The 26,486-nt window shown below is 43.1% G+C and overlaps 1 protein-coding gene and 2 non-coding genes across 5 annotated transcripts in view; 2 read left to right on the forward strand and 1 right to left on the reverse strand.

Moving 5' to 3' along the window:
• Positions 1-26,078, reverse strand: part of HHAT (hedgehog acyltransferase) — a 338,123-nt gene extending 312,045 nt beyond the window's left edge. For all 3 annotated transcript variants that reach the window (XM_065881461.1, XM_065881452.1, XM_065881444.1), the window contains exons 1-2: positions 25,988-26,078; positions 12,031-12,098 (exon numbers count right to left, since the gene is read on the reverse strand). In XM_065881461.1, coding sequence (XP_065737533.1) covers positions 12,031-12,098; positions 25,988-26,078 — 159 coding nt within the window. The remainder of the gene's footprint in view (positions 1-12,030; positions 12,099-25,987) is intronic.
• On the forward strand, positions 1,808-1,923 carry LOC136141189 (U5 spliceosomal RNA). Its single transcript, XR_010657712.1, has one exon. It is a non-coding gene; the product is annotated as a U5 spliceosomal RNA (small nuclear RNA).
• On the forward strand, positions 23,343-23,415 carry TRNAG-UCC (transfer RNA glycine (anticodon UCC)). The gene has a single exon. It is a non-coding gene; the product is annotated as a tRNA-Gly (tRNA).
• Positions 26,079-26,486: the final 408 nt, after the last annotated feature.

Genomic DNA, 26,486 nt, shown 5'->3' on the forward strand with positions numbered 1-26,486 from the left:
ATTTGGAAAGGCAAAGGAACTAAATGAGCTAAAACAATTTGGAAAAAAAGAATAAAGTTAGATTACATTACTTGATTTTAAGACTCACCAGTAATCAAGAAAATGTGGCATTAGTGTAAAGACAGATACATATATCAATGGAACAGAAATGAAAACCCAGAAATAGAGCCACACAAGTTTGGCCAACTGATTTATGACAAAGGTGTGAAACAATTCAATAGAGGAAGACAGTCTTTTCAACAAAAGGTGCTGTAGCAATTGGACATCCATAAGCAAAAAAATAATAATAATAAATCTCTACCTAAATTAACACAAAAATTAACCCAAAAGAGATCACAGACTTAAAGGTAAAATGCAAAACTAGGAACCTTTGTGGGAAAAAAAAAAAATCTTTGGGTCATAAAACTAGGCCAAGAGTACTTAGACATGACACCAAAAGCACAGTTCTTAAGAGAAAAAAAAAATTAATAAACTGGATTTCTGTGAAAGACCCTACCAAGAGGATGAAAAGTCAAGCTACTGCCTGAGAAATAATATTTGCAAACCACCTACCTGACAAAGAACTAGTACCTAGACTATACAGAGAACTCTCTGAACTCAACAGTGAAAATAAGCCAAACAATCCAAGTGAAAATGGGCAAAAGATATGAACAGAATTTCACTAAAGAGTATATAGAGATGACAAATAAGTGCATGAAAATACGTTCAACATCTTTAACTATTAGGGAAACGCAAACTAAAACCATGATGAGATATCACGACCCACCTATCAGAAAAGCTGAAATTTAAAATGTTAATAAGGCCAGATGCTAGTAAGTGCGCAGAGAAACTGAGTATCTCATACATTTTTTTGGTGGGAATGTAAAATGGTAGAGCCATTTTGGAAAACAGTTCATACAGTTTTTCACAAAACCAAACATGTACTTATCATACAATCCAGCAATCAAACACCTGGGTATTTATCCCTGAGAAAATAAAACTTAAGTTCACACGAAAACCTGTACACAAATATTCACATCAGATTTATTTATAATAGCCAAAAACTGGAAACAACCGAAATGTCCTTCACGAGTCAAATGGTTAAACAAACTGTGGTCCATCCATATCATTAACTAATACCCTGCAAAGAAAAGGAATAAATTACTGATACACACAACTTGTATGAATCTCAAGGGCATTAAGCTGGGGGCGGGGGAGGGAGCCAGTCTCCAAAGGTTATAATACCATATGACTCCATTTATATAACATTCTCAAATGTCATTCTCAAATGACAAAATCATGAGATGGAAAAACAAAACCGTGGCTTCCATGGGTTCGGGATGAGCAGGATGGGTGTGACAAGAAAGAGGCAGAAAGGAAGTTCTTTCTGGTTCTGTATTTTAACTGTGTTGGTGGTTAATGAAAGGAAAGGAATAGAACCACACTCAAAAGTCCCAGTACACCACATACAAAAACTGCAGTTTCCATGGTTGAACCAGGATGGGGTTTAAAGCCCAGCCACGTAGACCTCTGCTTCGCCCCCTAATGGTGGTTCCTGAGGCATGCTAGGAATACTATGGTATTTGCAGAATCTCAAAGTTGATGAGTCAGACTTCTCATCTGCATACCCACAGTACCCTGTATAGAGTACAATCCTTTCAAGTTTAAAAGAATATTCCTTTCAACTCAACATTTCTAACTATGAGAAGTTTGCTTACAAAATCCCTTGTACAAACTTTAAGCAGGAAGTGCCCTTGGGGATAAAGAGCCACCATCAGTGAAGTAGGATCTGTGGTTACTGGAGAAATGAGCTTAGTAAACCAGCGTTATAGTCTGGTTTCTCTTCAGATAGAATAAATCTTTCGCCTTTTACTAAAGATTTCCGTGAAGAGAACTAAGTCTGAATGTTCCACAAACTTTTTGAGGCCTTGCTTTGGCAGGGCTAGTGTCTGATGTTGTAATAAAAGACATGATCTTTCTGAAATAACCCATCTTCTTGCTGTTTTCAACATGCCACTATTCCTCTTAACCTACAAAGTTTAGTATTATAAGAAGCTTATAGGCTAAGGTTTTATTGGTTTTCTACCTGAACTGTTCTGATTAACCTACACAGTTTTAGTATTATAAGTAAGAAGCTTATAAAGTTTTATTGGTTTACTGCCTGAGCTGTTCTAGTAAAATGTCATAAATTTATGTCAAATGAATTTCCACTGATGAAGTGTTGACTTGCCAGTTGCCACTCACGTCAGAAACATTGACTAAAACAACTGAATCGTTCCCCTTCCCTCCCCTATATAATGAAGAATCTAAAATGTTGAAAACATATATCCTAAGTGATGGCCCTGAAGCCCCACTCAAAGGTCCTGTATTCAGTTCCAAGTCATAAAGTATGTGGTGGTCTGACGCCAGATTGTCCAGAATCCCCAGTGCATGATGTCATAGCCATGAGAGGAACCTTAAATGCATGGTAGTGGTATCAGCTTCTAAAAGACAAAGAGCCTCCTGAAACTTCACCCAGCCCAGCAAACAGGCTGGTATGAACTGGTTTCTACTGCTTGCCTAATAAATGTTTATATGTGTGATCAAATTTAGCTGGAGAACTGCCTTCATACAACCCGCGAGCAAAATTATAATGGACTAACTAACCCTCACCAACGTGAACTTTTCAGCAGATACTGTGATCCTGCAAGTGGCTTCAGTCAGTTCCCCACACAAAGAAACCACCCTTCACATCTCCCACGGGCCCATGATCTCACTTTTATCCTGCAGCTGCTTCTAATTTCTTTTTAACAGAGACTTATCAACTGTCATGTCATGATTTTAAAAGGTAATAACCTTTTAAAGAATGGTGACAGGCACCACTTTTAGGGAATGTACTGGGAAAAGGAAGGGTTTCCCCTCCTCCCCACTCCCCCATGTCTCTCCCCAAATTTCAGCTCTAAGCCACTGCTGAACTCTGCTCCTTCTACTCTCAGAATCCTATCCGTTGGAGCACTTACATAGGATGTGTTGTGTAAACAACCCCCTCTACCCTGAGGGGCTGTTCTTGACAATAAAAGTGCCCAAATGCAGAGTCCACATTCCAGAAGGAATGAGTTAGCATCCGAAGGGTCCCAGTCAGAAATCCAGTTCCAGACATGGCTACAATTCAAATGATTTCAATATTGGTATTGAAAGCTGCACCTGAGAATTTATTGGCATTAAGGATGTTAGAAATAAGTAATGTACAAATGAAGGAAGTGGTGTTCAACATAGGCAGTGGGTTAGAAATTTTCTCAGCCTCCAATAACCTCAAAAGGGTGAGGCATCAGAATCCCTGGAGCAGGCACCCAGAGCTTCAGAGAAAACAGCCCTCCTTCTAGCACCCCCTGTGCTTCTATGTCCCTTTACTTCATAAGGTTCCATTCCTCCTGTCAGACTAGCAGGGTGTCTGCTCCAGCCCACAGAGTAGAACTGCCTCAGCCTCAGATGAATCCTTCCTGCAGGGTGCTTGTTGGAGAACCTAAAGACAGAGAACAGGTTCAGTGGCAGATTTTGTACCTGCCCCTGAAGAAATAAACAAGTGTTTGCACACATGGCAGAATTCAGATCTGAACTCTTTCCCTGTGACGTACCACTTGGTAGTGAGGTTACAGGAAAGGAAGATATTTAACTCCTACCCACCTCCAACTACCAGAAGCTAATAAGAGTAAAACCAAAGAATATGACTTTTGTTCAACAATCAGACAGACTGGGGTCAGTTCAAAACACTATCCTGTTCAAGGCTCAGCTCAGATCCACCTCCTCTGGGGAGCCTTCCCTGGTCATTCCAAGGTTGGAAACTCACCTGGCAATTTTGGGCTATACCAACCAGGGACACTCATAAAAATGGAAACACTTTGTTCAATGTAATGCCGATTTTCAGGAAGGACACACAAACAGGGTCAGTTGTCCTGGCTGTGTACACCTGCTACCTCTTCAGCTTGACAGATGCTGCCGCCCTTAGTTAAATAACTAGAGCATCATCCCTATTAAAGCCACATGGCAGCCTGGCATTCTCAGATGGAGTATTAGCTTCTTGAGGAGAGAAGCTATGCTTCTTACTTCCCCTAACCCACAGCACCTATAGAAAAGCAGTTGATTAGCAAAGAATTACTTGTAAACTGACTGGCCTGTGGCTGAGAAATGTCTCACCACTCCAAACCTATATCATCACCTCAAGGTTTTACTAAGTAGTCATGGGGAACCTCTCTCTCTCTCAATCTGTTTCTTTTTCTCTCTTCTCTCCCTCCATACGTGTACGTGCACACATACACACACCTGATTTTTTAGTCCTGCAGGGCTAAACCCTTGGTTCTAACTTCACCTTATCTTCTCCCGGCTCCTTCAAGAAACTTTAAAACAAAATAAACAATATTTGGGAGGACTTCCCTGGTAGTGCAGTGGTTAAGAATATGCCTGCCAATGCAGGGGACACAGGTTCGATCCTTGGTCCAGGAAGGTCCCACATGCCACGGAGCAGCTAAGCCCGTGAGCCACAACTACTGAATCCTGCACGACTAGAGCCTGTACTCTGCAACAAGAGAAGCCACTGCAACGAGAAGCCCGTGCACCGCAACAAAGAGTAGCACCCGCTCGCCGCAACTAGAGAAAGCCCGCGTGCAGCCACAAAGACCCAACGCAGACAAAAATCGATCAATCAATCATTAATTAATTTTTTTAAAAAAACAATATTTTGCATGAGTTAGTAGATATAAAAGAGAGAGGAGGGCCAAGCAGGGGCCTTAGTGATTGAGCTAATTAAGCAAATTTGATGCTTATCCATCTGCATTACAGACCCTATTTTCACATAAGGCAGAGAGCTTCCCTTTCCTGTGCTCCCCAGGAAATCACGACTGCCTCGCTTTTCCCCCCGCCTAGTTGCAAATCTCCTACGTATCAGGAAGGACATCCAGCAGGGATGAGACTAGACAAGAGACAGCGTACTGGCAGGTTAAGAGCAGGAGTTCTTCATGTAAACAAGAAGGAATCAAGCCCAACATGTGCGCAGGAATATTCCCTCCGTTACTAGTCTGCGGGCTTCTTGCTCTGACCATTTGGAGACTCCTCAGCCCACACCCTCTCTGCCTGGAGGGGCTGGCACAGGACACAAGAATCTACCTCTGCTGAGCAGCCCCTCTGTGAAGGGGCAAAGCTGCATCAAATCCAATCCTCTGTTAATAAGGACGGGCTGAAAATTCACACAAACAGCCACACGTTCACCTGTTCCCATCAGATGGAGGAAGGCAGACACGACCAGAACACCGGAATCATCTTGGAGGAGTTACGGCTTAATGAAAATGAGGTAAGGCCTACACTCTCTAAACCTGCCAGAGTTTAGACACGTGAAACAAAGCAAACATTGCCAGGGGGCCAATGATCCTTCACAGTAAGTGCCCAACCAGACAGCCATGTCCACCTTAACCCAACCGCCACTACTGAATGCCTGCTCCAGCGAGGCAGGGATGAAAGATCCTCTTACATCTAAAACAGGTAACTGCTCTATAACACAGGCTCGGGGAGGAGTCCTGGGAATGGAGCTCATAGGAGGGAGAAATCAATGCCAACAGGGGGAGGAGCCGGGGGGAGAGGCGTCAGGAAAGGTTCCACGTGGGCTGTTCCTTGAGCTGCAGGGAAGTGTGCCCAGTCTGCATGAGGATGACGGGGAGGAAACCTCAAGGCATCCTTGGGGAATGGCAGACGATCCTGTTATTTAGTAGCACATGGTTACTACATGGAGGTGAGGCTGCTAAAACGAGGTAGGGCCAGTGGACAAACGGGGCTGAATGTCAGCCACCGAGTCTGGACTTCATACTGTAAGAAATGGGGAGCCATGCATGGGTTTTGAGGAACGTTATGAGATATACATTCCAGGACGTTAAGTCCAGGGATGCACGAACCTTGAGTGGGGGAGATCGGGAGAGGCGGGCAAAGTAGAGAAATGCCAAGGCTCCTCAAAGAGTCCTCAAAAGAAATGGCAATGGCCCCAACCCCTTCAGTAACCGTCCCCTGCCTTCTGAAAAAAGTCCAGGCTCCACCTATGGAACCCAATGGCCTTTATGATCCAGCCCCTGTCTATCCTGTATCATCTCTTGCTCTCACTCAACCTCCCAGCCAAACTGACGGACTCTCTCAAATCCAGTCCTTAGTCCTGCTGCTCCCTTCACCCATCCTTCCCCAGTACCTCAGCTCTAATTTCTGTGAGTCTGGGTTACAGGCACCTTCTGTTTCTGCATGCCCCGTAAATAGCTGCATCACTTACCTCACTGTCTCAGTATCAGTGTCCCCCGAATTCAGGGCCCAGTGAAGACAGAGCCTGGAAGGTCACAGCCCCCCAGCACCCAGCCTAGAAGCCTCTCACACAGCAGCCACTCAATGAATATTTGTTAAATGATTCAACATAGAGCTTGCTGAGGGTTTTTTTTTAAGTATCAAAATACAGAGGAATTTATAAATAAGTTGAATATTAAAATTTTTATAGGTAAAATCTGAGTAGCTAAAAATTTTATCTTTACTTTAGAAACGACCTCTTCTCTCTTAACATTCAAAGACATAAGTGATCAAGCTTCCCTTCTCTGATCTTATCTTCTCTTTCTAACCTTCTTGGCAGGCACTGAAAATTCCTCTCTGATTCTACTTCTGAAAGAACGTCTCATTCACAAGTGGGCCCCAATTTCAGAACTGTCACAGGAAGAGATGTCCTCAGGAAAGAAATGAGTAATTGATTACATGTAAAATTCTTCATAATGCATTAGGCTTTTGAGAGCTCCTTTCAGTAGCAATCCATTCCCTTCTAGATTTAAACGTTTCTCTGTAGAACATTATCTCCTTGCCAGACAGGGGGAATCAACAAATCTTAGCTCTAAAGCAAGGACGTCATCATCCATGGAAGGACAAAATAATGACCACAGCAGCATGGACTGAGGATCCATTCTGTACCAACCACATACATGCTGGGTGTTTTATCATCATCTCTTTCTCCACAATAAGACCTCCCGTTCCCATATTCCAAAACATAAAACTAAGGCTCAAATGAGGTGAACGATTTTCCAAAATGGAGCAAACTGCATTTTGAACTCAAGTCCATCCAACTCCACACCTGTGCTCTTTCCGTTATAACAACTATCTTGAATCATAAATAAAAATAGGGGCTTCCCTCGTGGCACAGTGGTTGTGAGTCCGCCTGCCGATGCAGGGGACACGGGTTCGTGCCCCGGTCCGGGAGGATCCCACATGCCGCGGAGCGGCTGGGCCCGTGAGCCATGGCCGCTGAGCCTGCGCGTCTGGAGCCTGTGCTCCGCAACGGGAGAGGCCACAACGGTGAGAGGCCCGCGTACCGCAAAAAAAAAAAAAAAAAAAAAGAAATAAAAGGAAAACAAATTCATGATAATACAACCCAACATGGAGCTTCATTCATGTCAGTTTGATTCAGAACCTACTATCTAGAAATATCAAGCAAGGAACATGGCCACTAAAAAGTTTCCTTCATGTTCTTGGGACATCTAGCAAGAACACTAGGCAAGACAAAAGGGAACCACCAAACACCGAGACAGATGGCCAGAACTGGAAAGGCATCGGGTTCGACCTGTCCATGGCCACACACAGGTTCCCAGTGCAGGACTGCTCCAAGAGGCCACCGGAGCCCACGCGGGGAGGCACTTTCAAGCCTGGAAAAAGAGACATCACAAAACAGGATGCAAACGTCACAGCATACCTAACCCGAACACTCCTTGAGAGCTACACCTACGCAATCTCCCCCACCACAACTGGCGTCTCGGCAGAAACAAGCAGCTTTACACCAAAGGAATGATAAGACCCAAAGGTATTCCTGATTTGGGCTATAATCCTCCCTACCATCATCGGCAACCAGAGGACTGTGGTCAGACCCAGCAACCTTTCGCTGTCCTAAGGGAAGCTTCCCCTTGAGTCACCATCACCCTGATACATTCGTCTCCTTTCCAACCACACTGAGCCCCTCTGGAAGAGCATCTTCTCTACAGATGACCTTGCCAAATCCCACCCATTCTGTGGAGCACAGCTGAAGGTCTGCCCCCAGAAGCAGTGTGGCATTGCTTGTGCCCACGGTGGTCTCTCCCTGCTCTGACTGTCAACACTGTCCCACTCGGCATTCACGTACATGCCAATCAAGGTGAACTTAGGACTGATGCATTTTACGCCAATGTTGCCACCTGGCACAGTGTTACTCACTCTTTCCTGCAGTTAAATTCAGCAAAATACTCACCTACTCTGTCCCAGGCACTGAAGATACAGGACTCATTAAATCCCAGCCCTGCCCCTGTGAGATTCACAGTCTGGCGGAGGATGGATACTACAAGATAACACTGTACAAATATATTTATCATAATAGGGTACAAGATCCAATCCAAAGCATGACTACACATCACCCTGTTCATCTCCTTCAGATCATTTAGCTCCATCTGTGGCTGTTAACGTTTATTCATTTACTTACTGTTGGTCTGTCCCCACTAGGAGACACTGGGACAGGAAGTGTGTCTGTCTGGTTCACTACTATGTCCCTAGCACTCCACATGGACTTGGGCACAGAAACACATGCGTTAAAAGCTGTATTTGTGGAAGGAGATAAAAAGAGAAGCAGAGAAGTGTCAGGAACTATGAGCATTAAAAAGTCCAAGTTAAAGGTCCATGCAATGCTTCCGTGACAGGAGACACCTGGGCTCAGATGTGAAGTGTGAGTGAGGACCAGATAGGGAGGAGGTGGAGCACAATCCAGAGGAGGAAACAGGACGAGCAAAGGTAAGAAATGGCCAAGTCAGCACGACAAAGCCCTTAAATATGACTGCAGGCCAGCTGTTCTCAAAGAGAGGCGGTTTTGTCCTTAGGGGGCATGTGGTGACTCCTGGAGACATTCGTGACTGTCATGACTTGGTGCTACTGGCATCTACGAGGTGGAGTCCAGGGATGCTGCTAAACACCCTACAATGTACAGAACAGGCCCCCAAACAAAGGAGATCAGCAGTGCTGAGGTTTAGCGACATTTAAAGGATGGACTGGTCAGAGGACATAAAAGCTTCCTTCTAAAGTTCACGATTTCTACTCACGCCTAATTTCACCTTTTGATTAGAATTTAGACCAGAATAGCGTTTGCTTGCCACCTCCCATAACCTCCAAAGGAAATACTCAGAACCTATTAGGCTTCCGTTTTAGCTGAAATAAGACTTCCAGCAGACATCCATGAACCTCCTGTCACTACATATGGCCCCGGGTCTATTTTATGATCTTCACCAAGGACACAGAATCAATTTCCTTCATCTGTTGGCTATGCACCCTGGCTCATCATTTTCTCTCTAAATTCTAGGACTCCAAACTACTCATCCCCTATGCAGGGTAATGAGATACAGAAAGATGAGGACAAGAGGTGCTCAACACCATCAGATGAATGGATGGAACGATGGTCAGCAGGACAGAGGAACAGAGATTTTTCAGAATAGAAAAAGTCCTTGGAGCTTTTATCTGAGCCTTGTGCACTGTTCCACAAAGGCAGGGTCGACCTAAACGTTGACATCCACTGCCTGTGCCCATCACCACAGGGGGCTGTCATGGAGAATGCACAGAAGAGGTCATGTCCCCAGGATTCTGAAGCCTTGGCAGGGAGTCAAGCAGCTGAACGTGATGGAGTGGTGGGAGCTGGGAAGTCAGCGAAGACAAAGCCCCTTTGTCTAGAAGTAGCAACACCCAGCAGGGCTGAGCGTGCAACAGTGAAATCCATGGGAGCTCCAAACCTGTCAGGGCCTGATCCTCGTTCAGCTTCTCATACTGCCTCACAGTTGCTTCTCTTCAGCGAAAAGTCTCTTAGTCTAAAATGAGTTTGCTTATTTTTGCCTCTGGCAAACATTTCAGTATTATCTGAAATGCCTGAATTATGACTCTAAAATTTTTTTTTAAATCACCATTTTTTTTCTGTTGTAAGAGATCCAATAGCAGTATATTTCTAAAGAGTAGATCCCAGACACTCACAAGGGCTATCTGCTGTTGTAACCAGAGCAGGACCCGGTGGGGCCTTCCCAGGACAAACCCCCCTGCCCACTGTCCTCCGCCTGTCTCGTCTGCAGAAAAACGTAATCAAAGAGTAAGTTTAATCAGAGAAGTGAGAAAATGCAAAAACAAAGGAAAAAGCCAAACAAGGCAAAACAATAATAGTTTAGCCATTAAACAAAGTCAAGGACCTTTAGTTTCTCCTCAGGGGCTATAGATATATCCTGAGCCATATCCTTTGAGCTCTTTTGCAGATACTGAGACCCCCACCAGGTGGAAGAAGTTAACTATATGCTGCCCACAAGCACGTAGACCCCAGACCAATCAGAACCAGAAGGTTGATGATGTTGACTCCTGGTTGCCTCACCACCAACCAAGAACGTCCACGAGCTGATCATGCACCTTGCAACCCTCTCCTCAACACATAGCCCCTTCCTCCTTTCCCTATATAATTTCTGAACAAAACTTGGGGAGTTGGTTCTTTGGGACATGAGTCCACCTTCTCGCCAGGATTGACAGCTACCTCAATAGAGCTACCTTTCCTTTTACCCAACACTTATCTCTCAGTAGTGGATTCCTGAGCGATGAGCAGCTAAACCTGAGTTCTGTAACACTGTGACAACTCAAATTCCACTGTGACATACAGCTTCCCAAATTTCCTCATCTCTGAAGTGGGCACAATACCACCCACATTACACGTCTTACTAATAATCCTAAAAAGGGCTTATTTAAATCAGAAACATTTGCAAATGGATTCGATGCACGAAAATTAAATTTATATCCAACTTTTCACGGAAATGTCTGGTGGGCAGAACAACTGGGAAGAGCATCATGCAGGGCAGGACATGCTTCCCAGCCCCAGACAAACATGAGCCATGTATTTAATACGGTGGCTCTGTACAGAGCCAGAGCTGGAAGAAAAGGGACAGGTTACCCTAGAAAATCAAATGGAAATGGAAGCCAGTTTTCTTCAATTCTAAGTAAGATCTGTAACTCTCAAAGTAGGAAGATATCAATACAGGCAGTACCCAGTTTGGAAACTCATTGTCTTCCAGAGTTCATTTGTAAGTCAGGTGCTCAGAACCTGGAGTGCAAGCGTCATTCTGTGCCCCAAGCCAACCAACAACAGCTGATTAAACTTACAATACAGCTGGCACACTACACACTTAGAGCAAAAATAGTAAAAAGCAATGGTGTGATATCATTTTTTTAAACATATCCAAATGCCTGGAAAAACAAATACACAGCTCTTCACTAGGGTTGACCTGAACCCAAACAATGAGCTGAAGCTGGACGTCATGTGATCCAAGTCATTACTGAAATGGGGTCCTGGAAAACTGAAAGGGGAAGAATGGGAAAAACTCCAGACTCAAGAGGAAAGGGGTTCTGGTGGGACACAGAAAGTAGTCTAACATCTTGCAATCAAAAGAGGAGGGTCTGGTACCTACCCATGACATACTCTGAAGAACAGAAGTGCTAACCGTCACCACTAGGAGAGCAACAGCGGCCACCCTGCCAGCGATCTAAGCAGGCACAATGAGCTGCAGTGGAGGATAAATGGCCCACTGCCACCTGGAACCAGGGAGCAGAGGGGCGGGGGATTCCCAGCATGCTCTGCAGGGTGTGGACGGCCAGGGGCAGTAGAGGCAGGAAGGAAACAGTTCCATAGTTGCCATGAGTTGGTATAGGGAGTCCAGGAGCCACATTTGACTCCAATAGCTATGGCTAGGTCAGGAAGGAACTTCCTAAACTTTACAAAAGTGAAATCTGCATGAACCGATAAGGTTACTGATCCACATCTCTAGTATTTTGAGAGGGGAACATGGGATGAGATAAAGACAAAGCACGGGGAATGCCTTTCTCTACACGGCACACTTGCACCTTTTACAGCAGGAAAGGTACTTAATGTCCAGTCGTTGCTGAGTACTATGGCTGGGTCAACGCCAAATACAAAAGTGATGCAAAACACTGAAACCAGGTTTGAAAATTGAAAAGGTTTATCACTGACCCACTCTGTACCTTCTTTAATCCTCCAAATAAAGTGCCAGTGTCCAGGTCAAATTCTTGGTCCAGTTCCTCTTCATGTTCTGACAAGAAAAACAGTGTGCATTAGTCACGAATCCGCATGAAACTGGGCTTGGTTTAACAGGAGAGGTACCAAAGGAAACTGGAATACGTCCTGGAAAAGCTGCCCGTGGACTGAGCTACAGGCATGGAAAGATGTCACACTCCTTCATTTCTGTGACCTCAGTTCCTGGAAATACATGGTGGGGCTGATGGAAATGTCCCTTTAATTTGTCATAAGGGTCACAAAAGGAGAGGGATTAAGCGCAAAAGCTTCCAGCACAAGGAAGCACAGGAGGGATGAGGGCAAATGCCCCACTTGTACAGATGGTGAAAAAAATTTTTCAACAGACCATGCCACAAAATGATGGTGATCATAGCCCTGTGATATAAAGCTAACAAGATTATTGATGGAACTGTATAATGGTAATACATATGCTTACAAGTAAACAGTACAATTGGTTTAAAACAAAAAATATTTTAAAATCTTATTCAAATACTTCCTAAGGGTGAACAATAACCAGGCGCGGTGTGAAATAGTAGGAGTAACGCAGAACACGATTGGCAAGGCTTTTGCTCTCCTGGGACTTACTGTACACTGGATGAGAGAGACAAACAAATAGTAAGAAATTACAATGGTGCTGAAGAATGCCATGATATGGGAGGTAAGGAGTGCTATGGGGGCTGAGTCTGGGGTGTCTATTTGATGTCAATAGGCAGCTGGATGGGCATGGACGGAGCTCAAAACAGCGCCTCAGTTGGAAGTAAAGACTTAGCAGTCCCCAGTATAAGGGTAGCAATGAAGCCTCCAGAATGACTGAGATCACCCAAAAGGGCACAGACTGCATAGACAAGAAAAGAAAAATCCAGTGCTCATCGGACCAACAAACATACAAAAAACACAGAGGACCACAAAGGAGCTACCCAGAAAGATCAAAGGAAAACCAGGAGAGAGTGCGTCACTAAAACATAATCATGAAATGATGCTGGTTTCAGACTAGGATCAAAGGGCAGATTTACACACACTAGATGCAAACAGCAGCTCCAGCCTCAAACCCCAGGCAACACTGCTCCCAGGAAAAGCAGAAAAGGGAGGCTCATCGAGTACTGGGGTCCAGTGTGCCACAGGGCGCAACTCCAGGACGCATTCACACTGAATTCCTTAAGGTCCAGGAGGTGCTGTGGCTGTGTGTGATTGCCCTGGTCCTTTCTGTTACAGCTGCATACAGGCCACGTTGTGTGTGTGTGTGTGTGTGTGTGTGTGTGTGTGCGTGTCTGTGTGTGTGCGCTGTGCTGTACACAGACTCAAGTTCCAAGGGAACAACCCACAAACAAGCAGCAAGCTACTACAATCCAACAAAGTAACAGGTCTCTCTGAAGGCTAACAAAAACAAGGGGGGAAACCTCTCTGCTTTCCTGCCTCCTCTGTTTTGGCTTCACTTTCCTACAAAGTGCAACCTCCAGAAACAACAGAATTATGCAGAATTGAAACAAAGCAAAAACTTGAGTGCTTCTTTTTTAAAAGGGTACATTCCAAAGCAGTGAAGTTTACAATCTAAGCAGCTGACTCCCCCAAATTAGGACACATCTCCCTCTAGTGGGAAAAAGGAATCGTATGCAGACATGAGAATTAAGATGAAATCCTGTCTGGCGCTGTCCAGTTGAAATACTACCTGAGACACATTTATAATTTTAAAGTTTCTAGTAGCCACACTTTAAAAAAATAATTTTTCAAAGTGAAATTAATTTTAGAATATTTTATTTACCCTAATATGTCCAAACATTATTTCAACATGGAATCAATATTAAACAATTATTAATGAGTTATTTTACATTCCTTTTTCTTACTAATTCTTCAAAATTCCATGGACACAGTATCCTTACAGCACATCTCAATTTGAAGTGGCCACATTCCAAGAGCTCATCAGCCACGTGCGGCTATAGCAATGGACAGTATGGTTCTACACCAAAACCCTCCCTCAGCTTTTGGAGAATTCCTACCAATCACCCTTCTCTGATTTCTTGACACAAACAAATGCTGTATGATGTACATTTAAATTACAACTTAGATCCTTTCATGATACTTCGGTGATCTCTGTCTTCAGACCGTCTTGAATTAGCTGAAGTGTATTGCTATAGGATTTGGTAGAGTTCTACAAAAGTTTGGTTGAATTCTACCAAATTTGGTAGAATTTGGTAGAACGGAAGCTGAGAAACTGTAGCAGGTGATCTTTCCGTGAAGGGTGACGACCCTCAGAACTTCTCTGATTATCCTGCTTAGGTGAGGACCCCACACCCTCACCCTTTGGGCGAGAACGAGATTTCATCATAACTCACATTCCCTCAAGCAAGAGGACGCTGCAAATGGAGAGAAGCCTTCTCTACCTGAGCACTTTTCTCCGCACCACGCGGGCCTGACTGTGGGCAGAGCCAGCCCTTTCTTCTAGGTGCCCTGGTTCCACTTCCCCAAATTCAGCGCTCCACAAAACTGCCTGAGAGCAGAGAAATTAAGCAGTTTCTGCTGAAGAGCCCTCAATACTACGTCAGCTGTTGATTCTTCCCCTGCCCTCCACCACCAGCCACCACCCAACAATGGGATACATCAAAGCCCCATTCCACTTGCTGAGTGAGAGGGTTTGCATTTCGCCAATGAGCTGTGGTGGTAAACCGTTCACTTAAAGCCTCTAACCTACCTACCCTCTCACCCTCAACAGTTTGATGGGAAATCAATTCTGGTGTGGGGTAGGGGTAATTAGCGGGAAGGGGAGGGAAAAACACACACACACACACACACACACACACACACACCCTCGTCTGATACAAGCCGCTGTCGGGTACATGCACACCCAACCGTGGCCCAACTGTCCTGCTGTTTCTATGCATTTGAAAAATTCCAATCAGCTCCTATGGATTCTTTATTTCTCTAGGAAGCCGGAGGATATAGCAGACCGTGGTAGTAAATGAGAGTGGGGGAAGGGAGCCGAAAAGATGGGCTTCTAAAGATAAGAGAATTTAATAGTAAGCAACTCTCAAATATGCACAGGTACGTGATCATACACAAGAGGGTAGAAAAGGTGCTGGTTTTTCCATGAGATTCTTGAAGTACGTGGGCTCCTTCTCTCTTCTCTTCCAGTTCCCACTCAGGGAATAATAAAGTGGTTTAGAAATAGCCCAAGCAAAAACAAATCATATATGTAAATAGGATGCAAAGCGATATACACATAAATGACCTTCAAATCTCCCTGAAAGAGCTGCTCATCTGCGACTCCTTAGGAATTCTGGGGTCTATCAAGGCAGGCCACCAGGCACACAGTTTGCATGGGAATCCTTAGGGCTTCCTGGAGAGCCAGAAGCCCCAGACTAAGATGGAAACGCTCCAGTAAAGAAAAAGCCATAAGCTTTAACGCAACACAGAGCAAAGGCTGGGGGAGCAGGGGGCCTGAGGGGTGAGGCGCTGTAGAGTCTAACACTGAGGGTTGCCTTCAAATGCCCCCCAGCCCAGGGCCCGGTCCCGAGTCATTGTGAGAGGTTAATCACAGGCTTTAAGAAAGCAGACTCTCTGGAAGCCAACAAGCCCCTCCCTTGAGGATCAGTGTCAATCTAGGAAGAAAACACCAGTGCAAGCCTGAGAGGAAGGGGTGGGCCAGGAGACTTGGAATTCCAATAGGAAGGCAGCGACTTGACGGTTTCCTATGACCCTGGCCATAGGTAACATGGAAAAAAAAAGATCAAATATAACACGAAGCCCTGCCAAACAGAACACTCGGAGTCTTAGGTGCACCACAGCACAATTAATGCTGGCTATCTAGACAGGCTGTCCAGACCTTGCCCCCTGCACTTGGGTCCTTTCACAAAGCTGTATTAACTGAAGGGCCCCTAGTGGTTCTGTCCACGGGCAGCCAGCTCACCTGGTTCCAAGGGCATAGGCCACCTGTACAAACACAGGACTGGTAGCCTTTGTTTCCCTGCCCTGAACTGGGGCCACCAGATAAGTAACCAGCCGTCTTGCAACCAAACTCCTAATCACAGAAGCAAGTGGGAAAAATTACCTCCAGATTGACAAAGCCTGTCCGCTATGACAGGTTAGTATGTTGCATGAACGACATAAAAGAATTAATCCATAAATGAGCTGCTATATCCTTTTCTCATAAGCTGGGATTAGTGACAAGTGATAAGAAAAGGCATGTAAAGGAACAAACAAAAGATGAATATGCTCAACTATATTTGCATCTCACTTTAAGAACACCTACTATAAAAAAAGAAAGAAAAAAGAAACTGGAGGCGGCAATTCAAATGATTTGCTCCGTATCTGCTTAAATATCAGGGCTCTCTGGTGTCACAGAGTTTACTTAGAGAAACATTAACTGCTTGTCACTGAAGATTAAAGAAATGAAAATAAAATACCTGTGAAATAAAAACTCAAATCAATGGAAAGCACAGTTCCTTTTATAAAAGTGTCTCTAACTGCAAATTTTCAGGAAGATAGCTACTCCATGAAAGGTGAGCCTGGGCTCTGTAAAGCCAAAAAGATCTAGGGTGGCTGCTGTTCATCAGAAAGTAATCACAGCGAACAGAAAAATGGGAGAATTTATAAATAAATCCAAGAGCGTGTTCTTCGAAAAAGAGAATCAACCTACCAAATAGACAAAACCTTTTTAAATTTCCTAAAACAAGGGACACACGTAGAATTCAAAACATTTTAAGAATATGACACACAACCGTACATTAATACATCTGAAAATTTCAATGAAATCGAAAAATATAAATTACTCACGCTGACTTAAGAAGAAAAGCTACGTATACCAATAATCCCGAAAGATACTGAAGAGTTTTCGATAGGTCTACTTCCAAAGAGACTCTGTGGCTAGACAAACTTACAAGCGAATGATATCAAACTTTGATGCCGACACTTTGTATACTACTTAAACAGTTCCATAATATTGGCGGAGTCAGTGGGGGAGCTTCCCCATTCATTTCAAAAACTTAACAGAATGCTGATACTAAAACCTGAGGATGAAACAATAAAACTATAGGCCAGTTAATCTCACTTAGAAATTATTAATATTTTTTTAAACACAGAAACAAGCAGTGTATTTAAAAATAGCATAGTCACAGTAGGTTTGTTGTAGGAAACCATATGAACTATATTGGAAATATGATTACAATATCAATAGGTTGAGAAAGGAAAACTATGTAATCATCTGAATAGATACTTTTAAAAATGGATAAAATTCAACTAAAATTAAATTTTAGTAAAAGGGAGCTAGACATATTCCTTAACATGTTTTTTTTCCAAAGAAAAGCTTATTCAGCGTTTCACTAATGGTAAAAATATACGGCTTCCCATTAAAGTTAGGGATAACAAAATAAGGACAGCATTCTTTTCCAACTAGTATATTGTTCTAGAAGTCCTGGCTAAGTAATAATAGATGAAGCAAAACCATTATCATTATGTGTGGATATTATCTAAGTACAAAAACCAGGAGAATCAAATGATAAAAGCCAGTGGAACCCTAAGAGAATTCAATAATTTTTGGAACATAAAATAGAGAAACCAAAATAAACAACTTTACTATAGACCAGAAATAATCAGCTAGAAATTATAGAAAATATAATTGGAAAGTATCCCAATTATAAAACGAAGAAAAAGACTTATAAATAATTTTAGGAATTTTAACAGGGCCTAGACAACCATGAACTTTTTTTAAGGGAAGTAACAGAAACCTTGAGAAAAAAATACCATACTCCTGGATGCAATATTATAAGATTGTCATTTATTTACAAATTAATTTCTAGGCTTACTGTAATTCTGATTAAAACCCTAATGAGATTTTTTTGGAACCTGCCAATTTCAAACGTATCTCGAAGAATAAACCAGTAAGAATAGCTAAGAAAAGAATGGAAATAGAGAACAAGGAGTGGTAACTTACCCCACCAGATATTCAGACATTTAAAAAGCAAAAATAATTAAAACAGCACAGTACTGATGTTAAGAATTAATTGAGAAATCAATGAAACAGAAAAGACAGCCCCCATACTGTGTGTGTATGCATGTGTGCATATCCATAAAAGAATTTAGTAGATATAATAATTTAGTACATGATCAAGACTGCATTATAATTCAATAAAGAAAGACTTATTAAATAGTGTTTGGTTACCTATTTGGGAAAAAAAGTAATTTAACTCTTCATACTTCTTATCAATATACCAAATACATATGAGGTGGATTGAAGAATAAAGATTAAACTTACTGAGACTACAGTAAGATGGACATTCTCCAATAGAAAACGTGTTAATTGGCACAGCCTTCCTGGAGAACAGTCTAGGTATATCTACCAAGAACCTTAAAAACATTCATGTAGTTTGACTCTATACTTCCTCTTCCGGAAATCCTTCTGAGAAAAACAATCAGGTACAATAAAACAGTACAAATAGATTCCTCACAAAATAAATGAGCTAAGCATTCAACTCATGAAGTTGGAATGAAGGAACAGAGCAAACCCAAAGAAACAATAAGGAAGGGAATAATCAGATAAGGGCAGAAATCAATGAATTGGAGAACAAAAAGAAACAATTGAGATATCTAACAAAGCTGAAAAGATTAATAAGATCTCTAGCACAACTGATCAAAGGGAAAAAAAGGATGGAGGGAGTGAAGGAGAAGATGTAAATAACAAAGTATACAATGAGAGAAAGGCCAACTAGAGAAACAACAAATTTTTTCTAAGGTAAGTATTACAAACCACAATATACTAATTAAGTTGAAAACCTCCATAAAATGCATAGATCGCTAGAAAGCTACAAAATGTCGAAATAGGTACAAGAAGAAAGAAATTTTGAATATAAATCAATAGTAAGCTGAAACAGTAGGCCATGACTTCCCTTTCCAGATGCTTCTCCAGGTGACCTCCTATCACCAATGGTTTTCACTGATGAGAATTCAACTGTTTTCATTCCAAGAACTGCATTAAGCTGATATGAACGACAAAAATACATAGCCCTCTTTTTTTTTTTTTTTTTTTTTTTTTGCAGTATGTGGGCCTCTCACTGTTGTGGCCTCTCCCATTGCGGAGCACAGGCTCCGGACGCACAGGCCCAGCGGCCATGGCTCACGGGCCCAGCCGCTCCACAGCATGTGGGATCTTCCCGGACCGGGGCACGAACCCGCGTCCCCTGCATCGGCAGGCGGACTCTCAACAACTGCGCCACCAGGGAAGCCCACATAGCCCTCTTTTAGGCAGAGGCATTAATTCTTTCAAGGTTACTGCATGACACATTGTATCTTTCCTCAAATTAAGTGCAATCAGAGAGACATAAAAGTATTTCTACATGTTCTAAACCATAAGACACAAACAATGTACCAGGTTTGGATTAGCCACAATACTGCAGAATACCAGGGGAGAGGTCACCAAGCATAGAAGATCACCACTACCACCACCCCCCCCCCACCCCCAAGCATTTCCATATGACTTTGACACACTCTATGTAGACTCTTGGAAGAGCTGAGTGGAAGAAGGGCTGTTCTGTTCAGTCCTTGCTGTGGGTTTACTAAGAGATCCCTTGTGCCTAGGGCTGTTATAATCAGTCTGCTGTCCCTAATGGTCAGACCACCCTGCTACTGCTGATGGGGAAGACAGCAGTGAATGAGATGCCTGCTCTGTGCCCAGAGAAAGCAGCCGTGTAAGTGCCCACCCGTGGCATTCCACTTAACAAATAAGTTCTGAGCCTCTAGTATGTTCTAGGCCCTATATTTGCTCCAGAAACAAACACCCAAAAAAGTTCACAGAAGAGACAGTTTTCCCAGTGGATCTACTTCCATAATTGGGTTATGTGGCACTTTTTCCTGAATTAGATAGTAAGACGTGGAGTCAAAAAAACTCAACATTGCGTTAAACACACTTTGGCAAGGCAGGGGGATCTGGCTTCCATGAGCTGAATGGAAAAAGGAATAGAGAAATAAGACACTTCTTGGGAGTGGCCACTTTGGTAATGATATTGAGAGAAAAAGCCTGAAGGATAAAAGAAGCTCCAGGCTAGGGTGTGGTCAGTAATAAATCAAACAGGATGACAGCCGCTGGATCAACTGAGATGCAGAAAAGTTCTGTATTCTCCACAGAAGGATCCCCTCCCACCTCCATCCCAGTAGCTTTCACCACATAAGAAGGAAAAATTTTGTTCCAGTGGGATAAAATTTTAAGGTTTGAACTTTTACAGTATAATGGATAAAAGAGCTTCTCCTATAAAGCAAGCTGCTTTAGGAAATTAAATTATCAATAAATACGAGTGGCAGAATAGAATAAAATATTGGGTCTAGAGTTGGACAAACCTGTTCCATTATTTATTAGATGTGTGGCCTTGGACAAGTTATATTTTTCAACCTCAGTATCCCCATCTGGGTAAAGAAGTATAACACCCATTGTGGTAGAGAGACTCCAAAGATGGTCACCATCAATTCCTTGTCTCCGTGTCTATGTGCACTGCTCCAGCCATAAAAAGCCATAGTCCTTCCTCCCCTTGAATCTGGACTGGCCCTATGATTTGCTTTGACCAATAAGTGAGGCAGAAGTGACCTACTCAACTTCCCAGATTGGGCTTTAAGAGATCTGCAGCTTCTGGTTTTACACACATGCAATACTCCTTCTTCAAAGCCATGTGGAGAACCACATACAGAGAGCCACAGCATTCCAGTTGACAGCCTCCAGCTGAGCTCTTGGCTGATAACCAGTCATGTGAGTCAGCCATCTTGGACGTTTCAGCCTAGCTGAGCCACCAGATAATTGCAACCCAGCAACAACACACAAAGCAGAAGAACTGCCCAGCTAAGTCCAATCCAGATTTATTAAAAACAAAGTCTCACAGAACATGAAACTCGATCAATGTAATCCATCAAAACAACAGGCTAAAGAAGAATTACATGATCATATCAGTAGATGCACAAAAAGTATTTGAAAAAATCCAACACCCATTTATGATTCAAAACTCCCAGTAAGCTAGAAATAGAGAGGACCCTCCTCAACTGAGTAAAGAACACCCACAAAAACCTACAGCTAACATCATCCTTAATGGTGAGTAACTAGAAGCTTTCCTGCTCAGATCAGGAAAAAGGTAAGGATGTTCCCTCTCATCACTCCTTCTCAACACTGTACTGGAGGTTTTAATTAATTATTAATATTATAATTTAATTAATTATTAATTATTAATAACTCCTGGAATTAATAAGCAATTATGGCAAGGTTGCAGGAAACAAGGTTAATATATAAAGGTCAGTCGCTTTACTATATATCAGCAATGGGGCTTCCCTGATGGCACAGTGGTTAAGAATCTGCCTGCCAATGCAGGGGACATGGGTTCGAGCCCTGGTCCAGGAACATCCCACATACCACGGAGCAACTAAGCCCGTGTGCCACAACTACTGAGCCTGTGCTCTACAGCCCACCAGCCACAACTACTGAGCCCATGTGCTACAACTACTGAAGCCTGCGCACCTAGAGCCCATGCTCTGCAACAAGAAAAGCCGCCACAATGAGAAGCCCGCACACCACAACGAAGAGTAGCCCCCACTTGCTGCAACTAGAGAAAGCCTGCATGCAGCAATGAAGACCCAACACAGCCAAAAAATAAATAAACAAATATATATATCAGCAATGAACAAGTAGAATTTGAAATTAAAAACAACAGCACCCCCCAAAATGAAATATTTAGGTATAAATCTAACAAAATATGCATGTTATATATGAGGAAAACAACAAAACTCTGATTAAAGAAATCAAAGAAGAACTAAATAAATGGAGATATATTCCATGCTCATGGAAAGACTCAATATTGTCAAGATATCATTTCTTCCATACTTGATCTATATATTCAATGCAACCCAAATCAAAATCCCAGCAAGTTATTTTGTATATATCAACAAACTGATTCTAGAGTTTATATGGAGAGGCAAAAGACCCAGAACAGACAACACAATATTGAAGGAGAAAAACAAGGAGAGGCAAAAGACCCAGAACAGACAACACAATATTGAAGGAGAAAAACAAAGTCAGACAACCAGTACTATCCAACTTCAAGACTTACTAAAAAGCTATGGTATGCAAGACGGTGTGGTATGGGTAAAAGAACAGACAAAGAGATCCGTGCAACAGAATAGACAGCCCAGAAATAGACCCACATAAATATACACACCCAATCTCTGACAAACAAGCAAAGGTAATAGAGTGGAGCAAAGAGAGCCTCTTCAACAAAAGGTGCTGAAACAAATGGACATCCGCATGCAAAAAAAAATGAATCCAGACACAGACTCTACACCCCTCACAAATGGACATCATAGATCTCAATGTAAAATGCTAAACTATAAAATTCCTGGAAGATAACATCAGAGAAAATCTAGATGACCTCGGACGTGGCAATGACTTCTTAGATACAACACCAAAGGCATAATCCATGAAAGAAAAAATTGATAAGCTGCCTGTGTTAAAATTAAAAAGTTTTGCTCCATGAAAGACACTGTAAAGGGAATGAGAAGACCAGCCACAGATTGGGAGAAAATATTTGCAAAAACATATCTTATAAAGGATTATTATCTAAAAGATACCAAAAACTGTTGAAAATCAACAGTGAGAAAATGAACAATCTGATTTTAAAATGGGCAGAAGTCCTCACCTGACAGTTCATCAAAGCATGTAGATGGCAAATAAACATATGAAAATATGCTCCACAATATACATCAGGGAAATGCAAATTAAAACAATAACAAGATACCACTACACACCTATTAGAATGGCCAAAATCTAAAACACTGACAACACCAAATGCTGACAAGGATGTGGAGCAACAGGAACCCATTGCTGGCGGGAGTGCAAAATGATACAGCCTCTTTGGAAGAAAACTGGCAACTCTTTGGAAGAAAGCTGTTTATAAAAATAAACATACTCTTAACATACAATTCAGCCATTGCTCCTTGGTATTTACCCAAAAGAGCTGAGAACTTATGTCCTTACAAAAACCTTCACATGGATGTTTATAGCAGCTTTATTCATAATTGCCAAAACTCGGAGACAACCAAGATGCCTTTAAGTAAGTGAATGAATAAACTGTGGTACATTCAGACAACGGAATACTGTTCATCACTAAAAAGAAGTAAGCCACCAAGCCATGAAAAGTCATGGAGGAACCTTAAATGCATATTAAGTGAAAGGAACTAATGTGAAAAGGCTACATACTGTATGATTCCAACTATATGATACTTTGAAATAGATAAAACTGGGAATTCCCTGGTGGTCCAGTGGTTAGGACTCTGCACTTCCACTGCAGGGGGCCCAGGTTCGATCCTTGGTCAGGGAACTAGGATCCCACAGGCTGCGCAGTGCCGCCAAAAAAAAAAAAAAATTTTTTTTAGAAACTGAAATAGGTAAAACTATGGAGATGGTAAAAAGATAAGGGGTTGCCAGTGGTTAAAGGGGAGGAAGGGATGAACAGACAGAGCACAAAGGATTTTTAGGGCAGTGAAACTACTCTGGATGATACTATGATGGGTACATGTTATTTATACTTCTCAAAACTCACAGAATGAACACCACCAAGAATGCATCCTACTATAAACTGTGGACTTTGGATGATAATGATAAATCAATACAGGTTTGTCAATTGTAACAAACTGTATCAACTCTGGCGCAGGATGCTATAGTCAGGGAGGCTGTGCTTGCAAGGGGGCACTGAGTGCATAGAAGCTCTTTGTATTTCCTGCTCAATACTGCTGTGAACCTAAAACTGCTCTTAAAAAAACAGTCCATTTAAAAGGAAAAGAACCTCGCAGAACAGTGAGAGATAATAAATGGCGGTAGTTGTTTTAAATCACAAAGCTTCAGGATGGTTTGTTAGGTAACAATGGACAAAAATCGCACCCATTTTATGGAAAAGACTGATGATTAACTGCTAACACCCATTCTTTCTTTCTTCCTCTATAATAAAACCCTTTGGTTTAGCTGGGAAAAAGATGGCCTCCCAACCAAAGATTACATTTACCAGTTTCCCTCATAGTTGATATGGCCACGGACTAGGTTCTAACGAACAGCACATGAAAGAATACGATATAAGCAACTTTCAAGGTTATGCTCTAAAAAAAGAGAGGGTCTACCCTCCCCCTTCCCTTGCATGCTTCCTGCTGGGAAAAAAGCGAACACGGCAGCTGGAGTTGGAGCAGCCACCTCACGTCATGAGGTGGAACCATATGCCAAGGATGGCAGAGGAACATAATAGGAGCCAGGGTCATGGATGCTATCCAGACACCATACCAGCCCTGACCACAGTTATTCTGGAGGCTATGTTTCTGCAGCCAAGCCTATCTTCTAAGTAACACACCATCTCACAGGGCTGCTCTAAAGACAGAATGAGACAGGGTACATAAAGTACCTAACATGGTGCCTGACAAAGACTAGGTGAGTTCCTTGCACATGGGCCCTGAGAGCTCAGAGGCTCCAGCCAGGGAATGCAGCTACTTGAACAGCCTTGACCAAACAGTCTTCATCTACTTTATTTTTTTTTTTTTTTTTTTTTTTTTTTTTTTGCGGTACGCGGGCCTCTCACTGTTGTGGCCTCTCCCATTGCAGAGCACAGGCTCCGGACGCACAGGCTCAGCGGCCATGGCTCATGGGCCCAGCCATACCGTGGCATGTGGGATCTTCCCTGACCAGGGCACGAACTCATGTCCCCTGCATCGGCAGGAAGACTCCCAACCACTGCGCCACCAGGGAAGCCCCCTTCATCTACTTTAGATGGTCAGTCTCTCCCATGGCTTTGAGTGGGACATATGTAGAATGCGGGCAAAGCTGATCCCAGTGACGCAAATCAATCCCAGTGATCCACAGCGAGGCAGCTGCTGGGGCACAGCACTGTCAACTGTGCTTCCCAAAACCTACCTTTGCCATTTTAAGTGACCACAATTACTTTCAGCAAACTCCCCTGCCTTCAAGATAAAGTCCAGACTCCTCGGCCAAATGAATACACAATGTGATTCACAATCTATCTCGCTCTTTGATCTAAGCTCAACTCTTACCACTCTCCCTCCACGCACTACACTCCAGCCCTCCTAAGTGGTTTGGGGTTCCCAGGTCATGCTGTGTTTTCTCACACCCCAAAGGCATTTCACATGCTGGTCCATTTGCCTACAAACACATCTCTGTCCACAGAGCCTCTGCCCCTTTCTCTACTTGGCTGACTTCTGTTCTTCCTTAAAACAAGGCTCACCATCACCCCTAGAAAACTGTCCCTGACTACGGAAGATATCACTCATGGACCCTCCAAAATTCTTTCTTCCATTCTTCCCCAGTATGGGAAGTTGTATGTAGCACACGGCCACCAAGTTAACGACAAGATTTCCCAGCCTTCCAGCTGTGGCCAGGGAACTCAGTGCTGGCCAACTGGTGTGAGCAGAAGTGACAGGGCAATGTTTATTCCAAGCTGCCCTTAAAGGAAAGGAGGGTTCCCATGCCCCTTCCCATGGGCTGGCATGAGGACTTGGTAATGAGTCCTCTTCAACATGTGCACTGTGGACAGCAGAACAAGAAGAGTAAACAGTCCGGGCCTCCATGTGTCTGAGGGGAGTAATGGCGAGAGAGAAGTTAAAGAGATTACTGCTAATTATGAATGCAAATCATCTCCATGGCCTTCAGTAGCCATTGAATCAAACCTTCTTATTACAGAAGACCAGCCACAGGATCTCCTAAAAGATCCAGGATTAAGGTGGAAAACTCCACGACTCAGGTCATTGATTCAAACCGTCCAAGACAGGAGGAAAACAAAGCAGGGCTCAAGTCACCCTGAGCCCATGAGGCTACCTTTCTGAATCTTCCACCTCTGAGCACTCCCTCCTCCATCTTTCTTTCTTGATACAAGTTTAGAAAAGTTGGCGCCTTACCTCTGGAGAATTTGTAAACTTCGTAGAAAGAATAGAAGTGGAAGCCTAGGGAAGCAAACAGGTAAAAAGACAGTTCCCATCGGGGCAGCATTGCTCCTTGTGACAAAGGGTCCCGTGGCCCACGCTGAGAGTTTCTAGGAAGAGAAACAGAAATAAAAACATTAAACCATAAACATGACACTAGAGGACAGAATCTTACTTGTTCTCCCAGGGAGAACCCTCCTCCTATCACACCTCCTCCTGCCATGACCTTATCCCACCTGTCCCACAGCCCCCCATCTGTCTCCCATCACAGTGTACACCAGACACTTCTGTTCTCATTGCCTGCCACACCTGTCTCCTCCTGTGGACCTTTAGAGAGTAAGGACCATGATCTCTGAGTCCCAGCAGCTAGCACAGGACGTGGAATGTAGCAGGAAAGGACTACTAAATGCTCCATGAATAAATAATAAATTACTATTCCAAAGCCTGAATAAAAGAAAAGCACGAATCATCTCCA

The sequence above is a fragment of the Phocoena phocoena genome, chromosome 1 (assembly GCF_963924675.1).
Source record: "Phocoena phocoena chromosome 1, mPhoPho1.1, whole genome shotgun sequence".
NCBI lineage: Eukaryota > Metazoa > Chordata > Mammalia > Artiodactyla > Phocoenidae > Phocoena > Phocoena phocoena.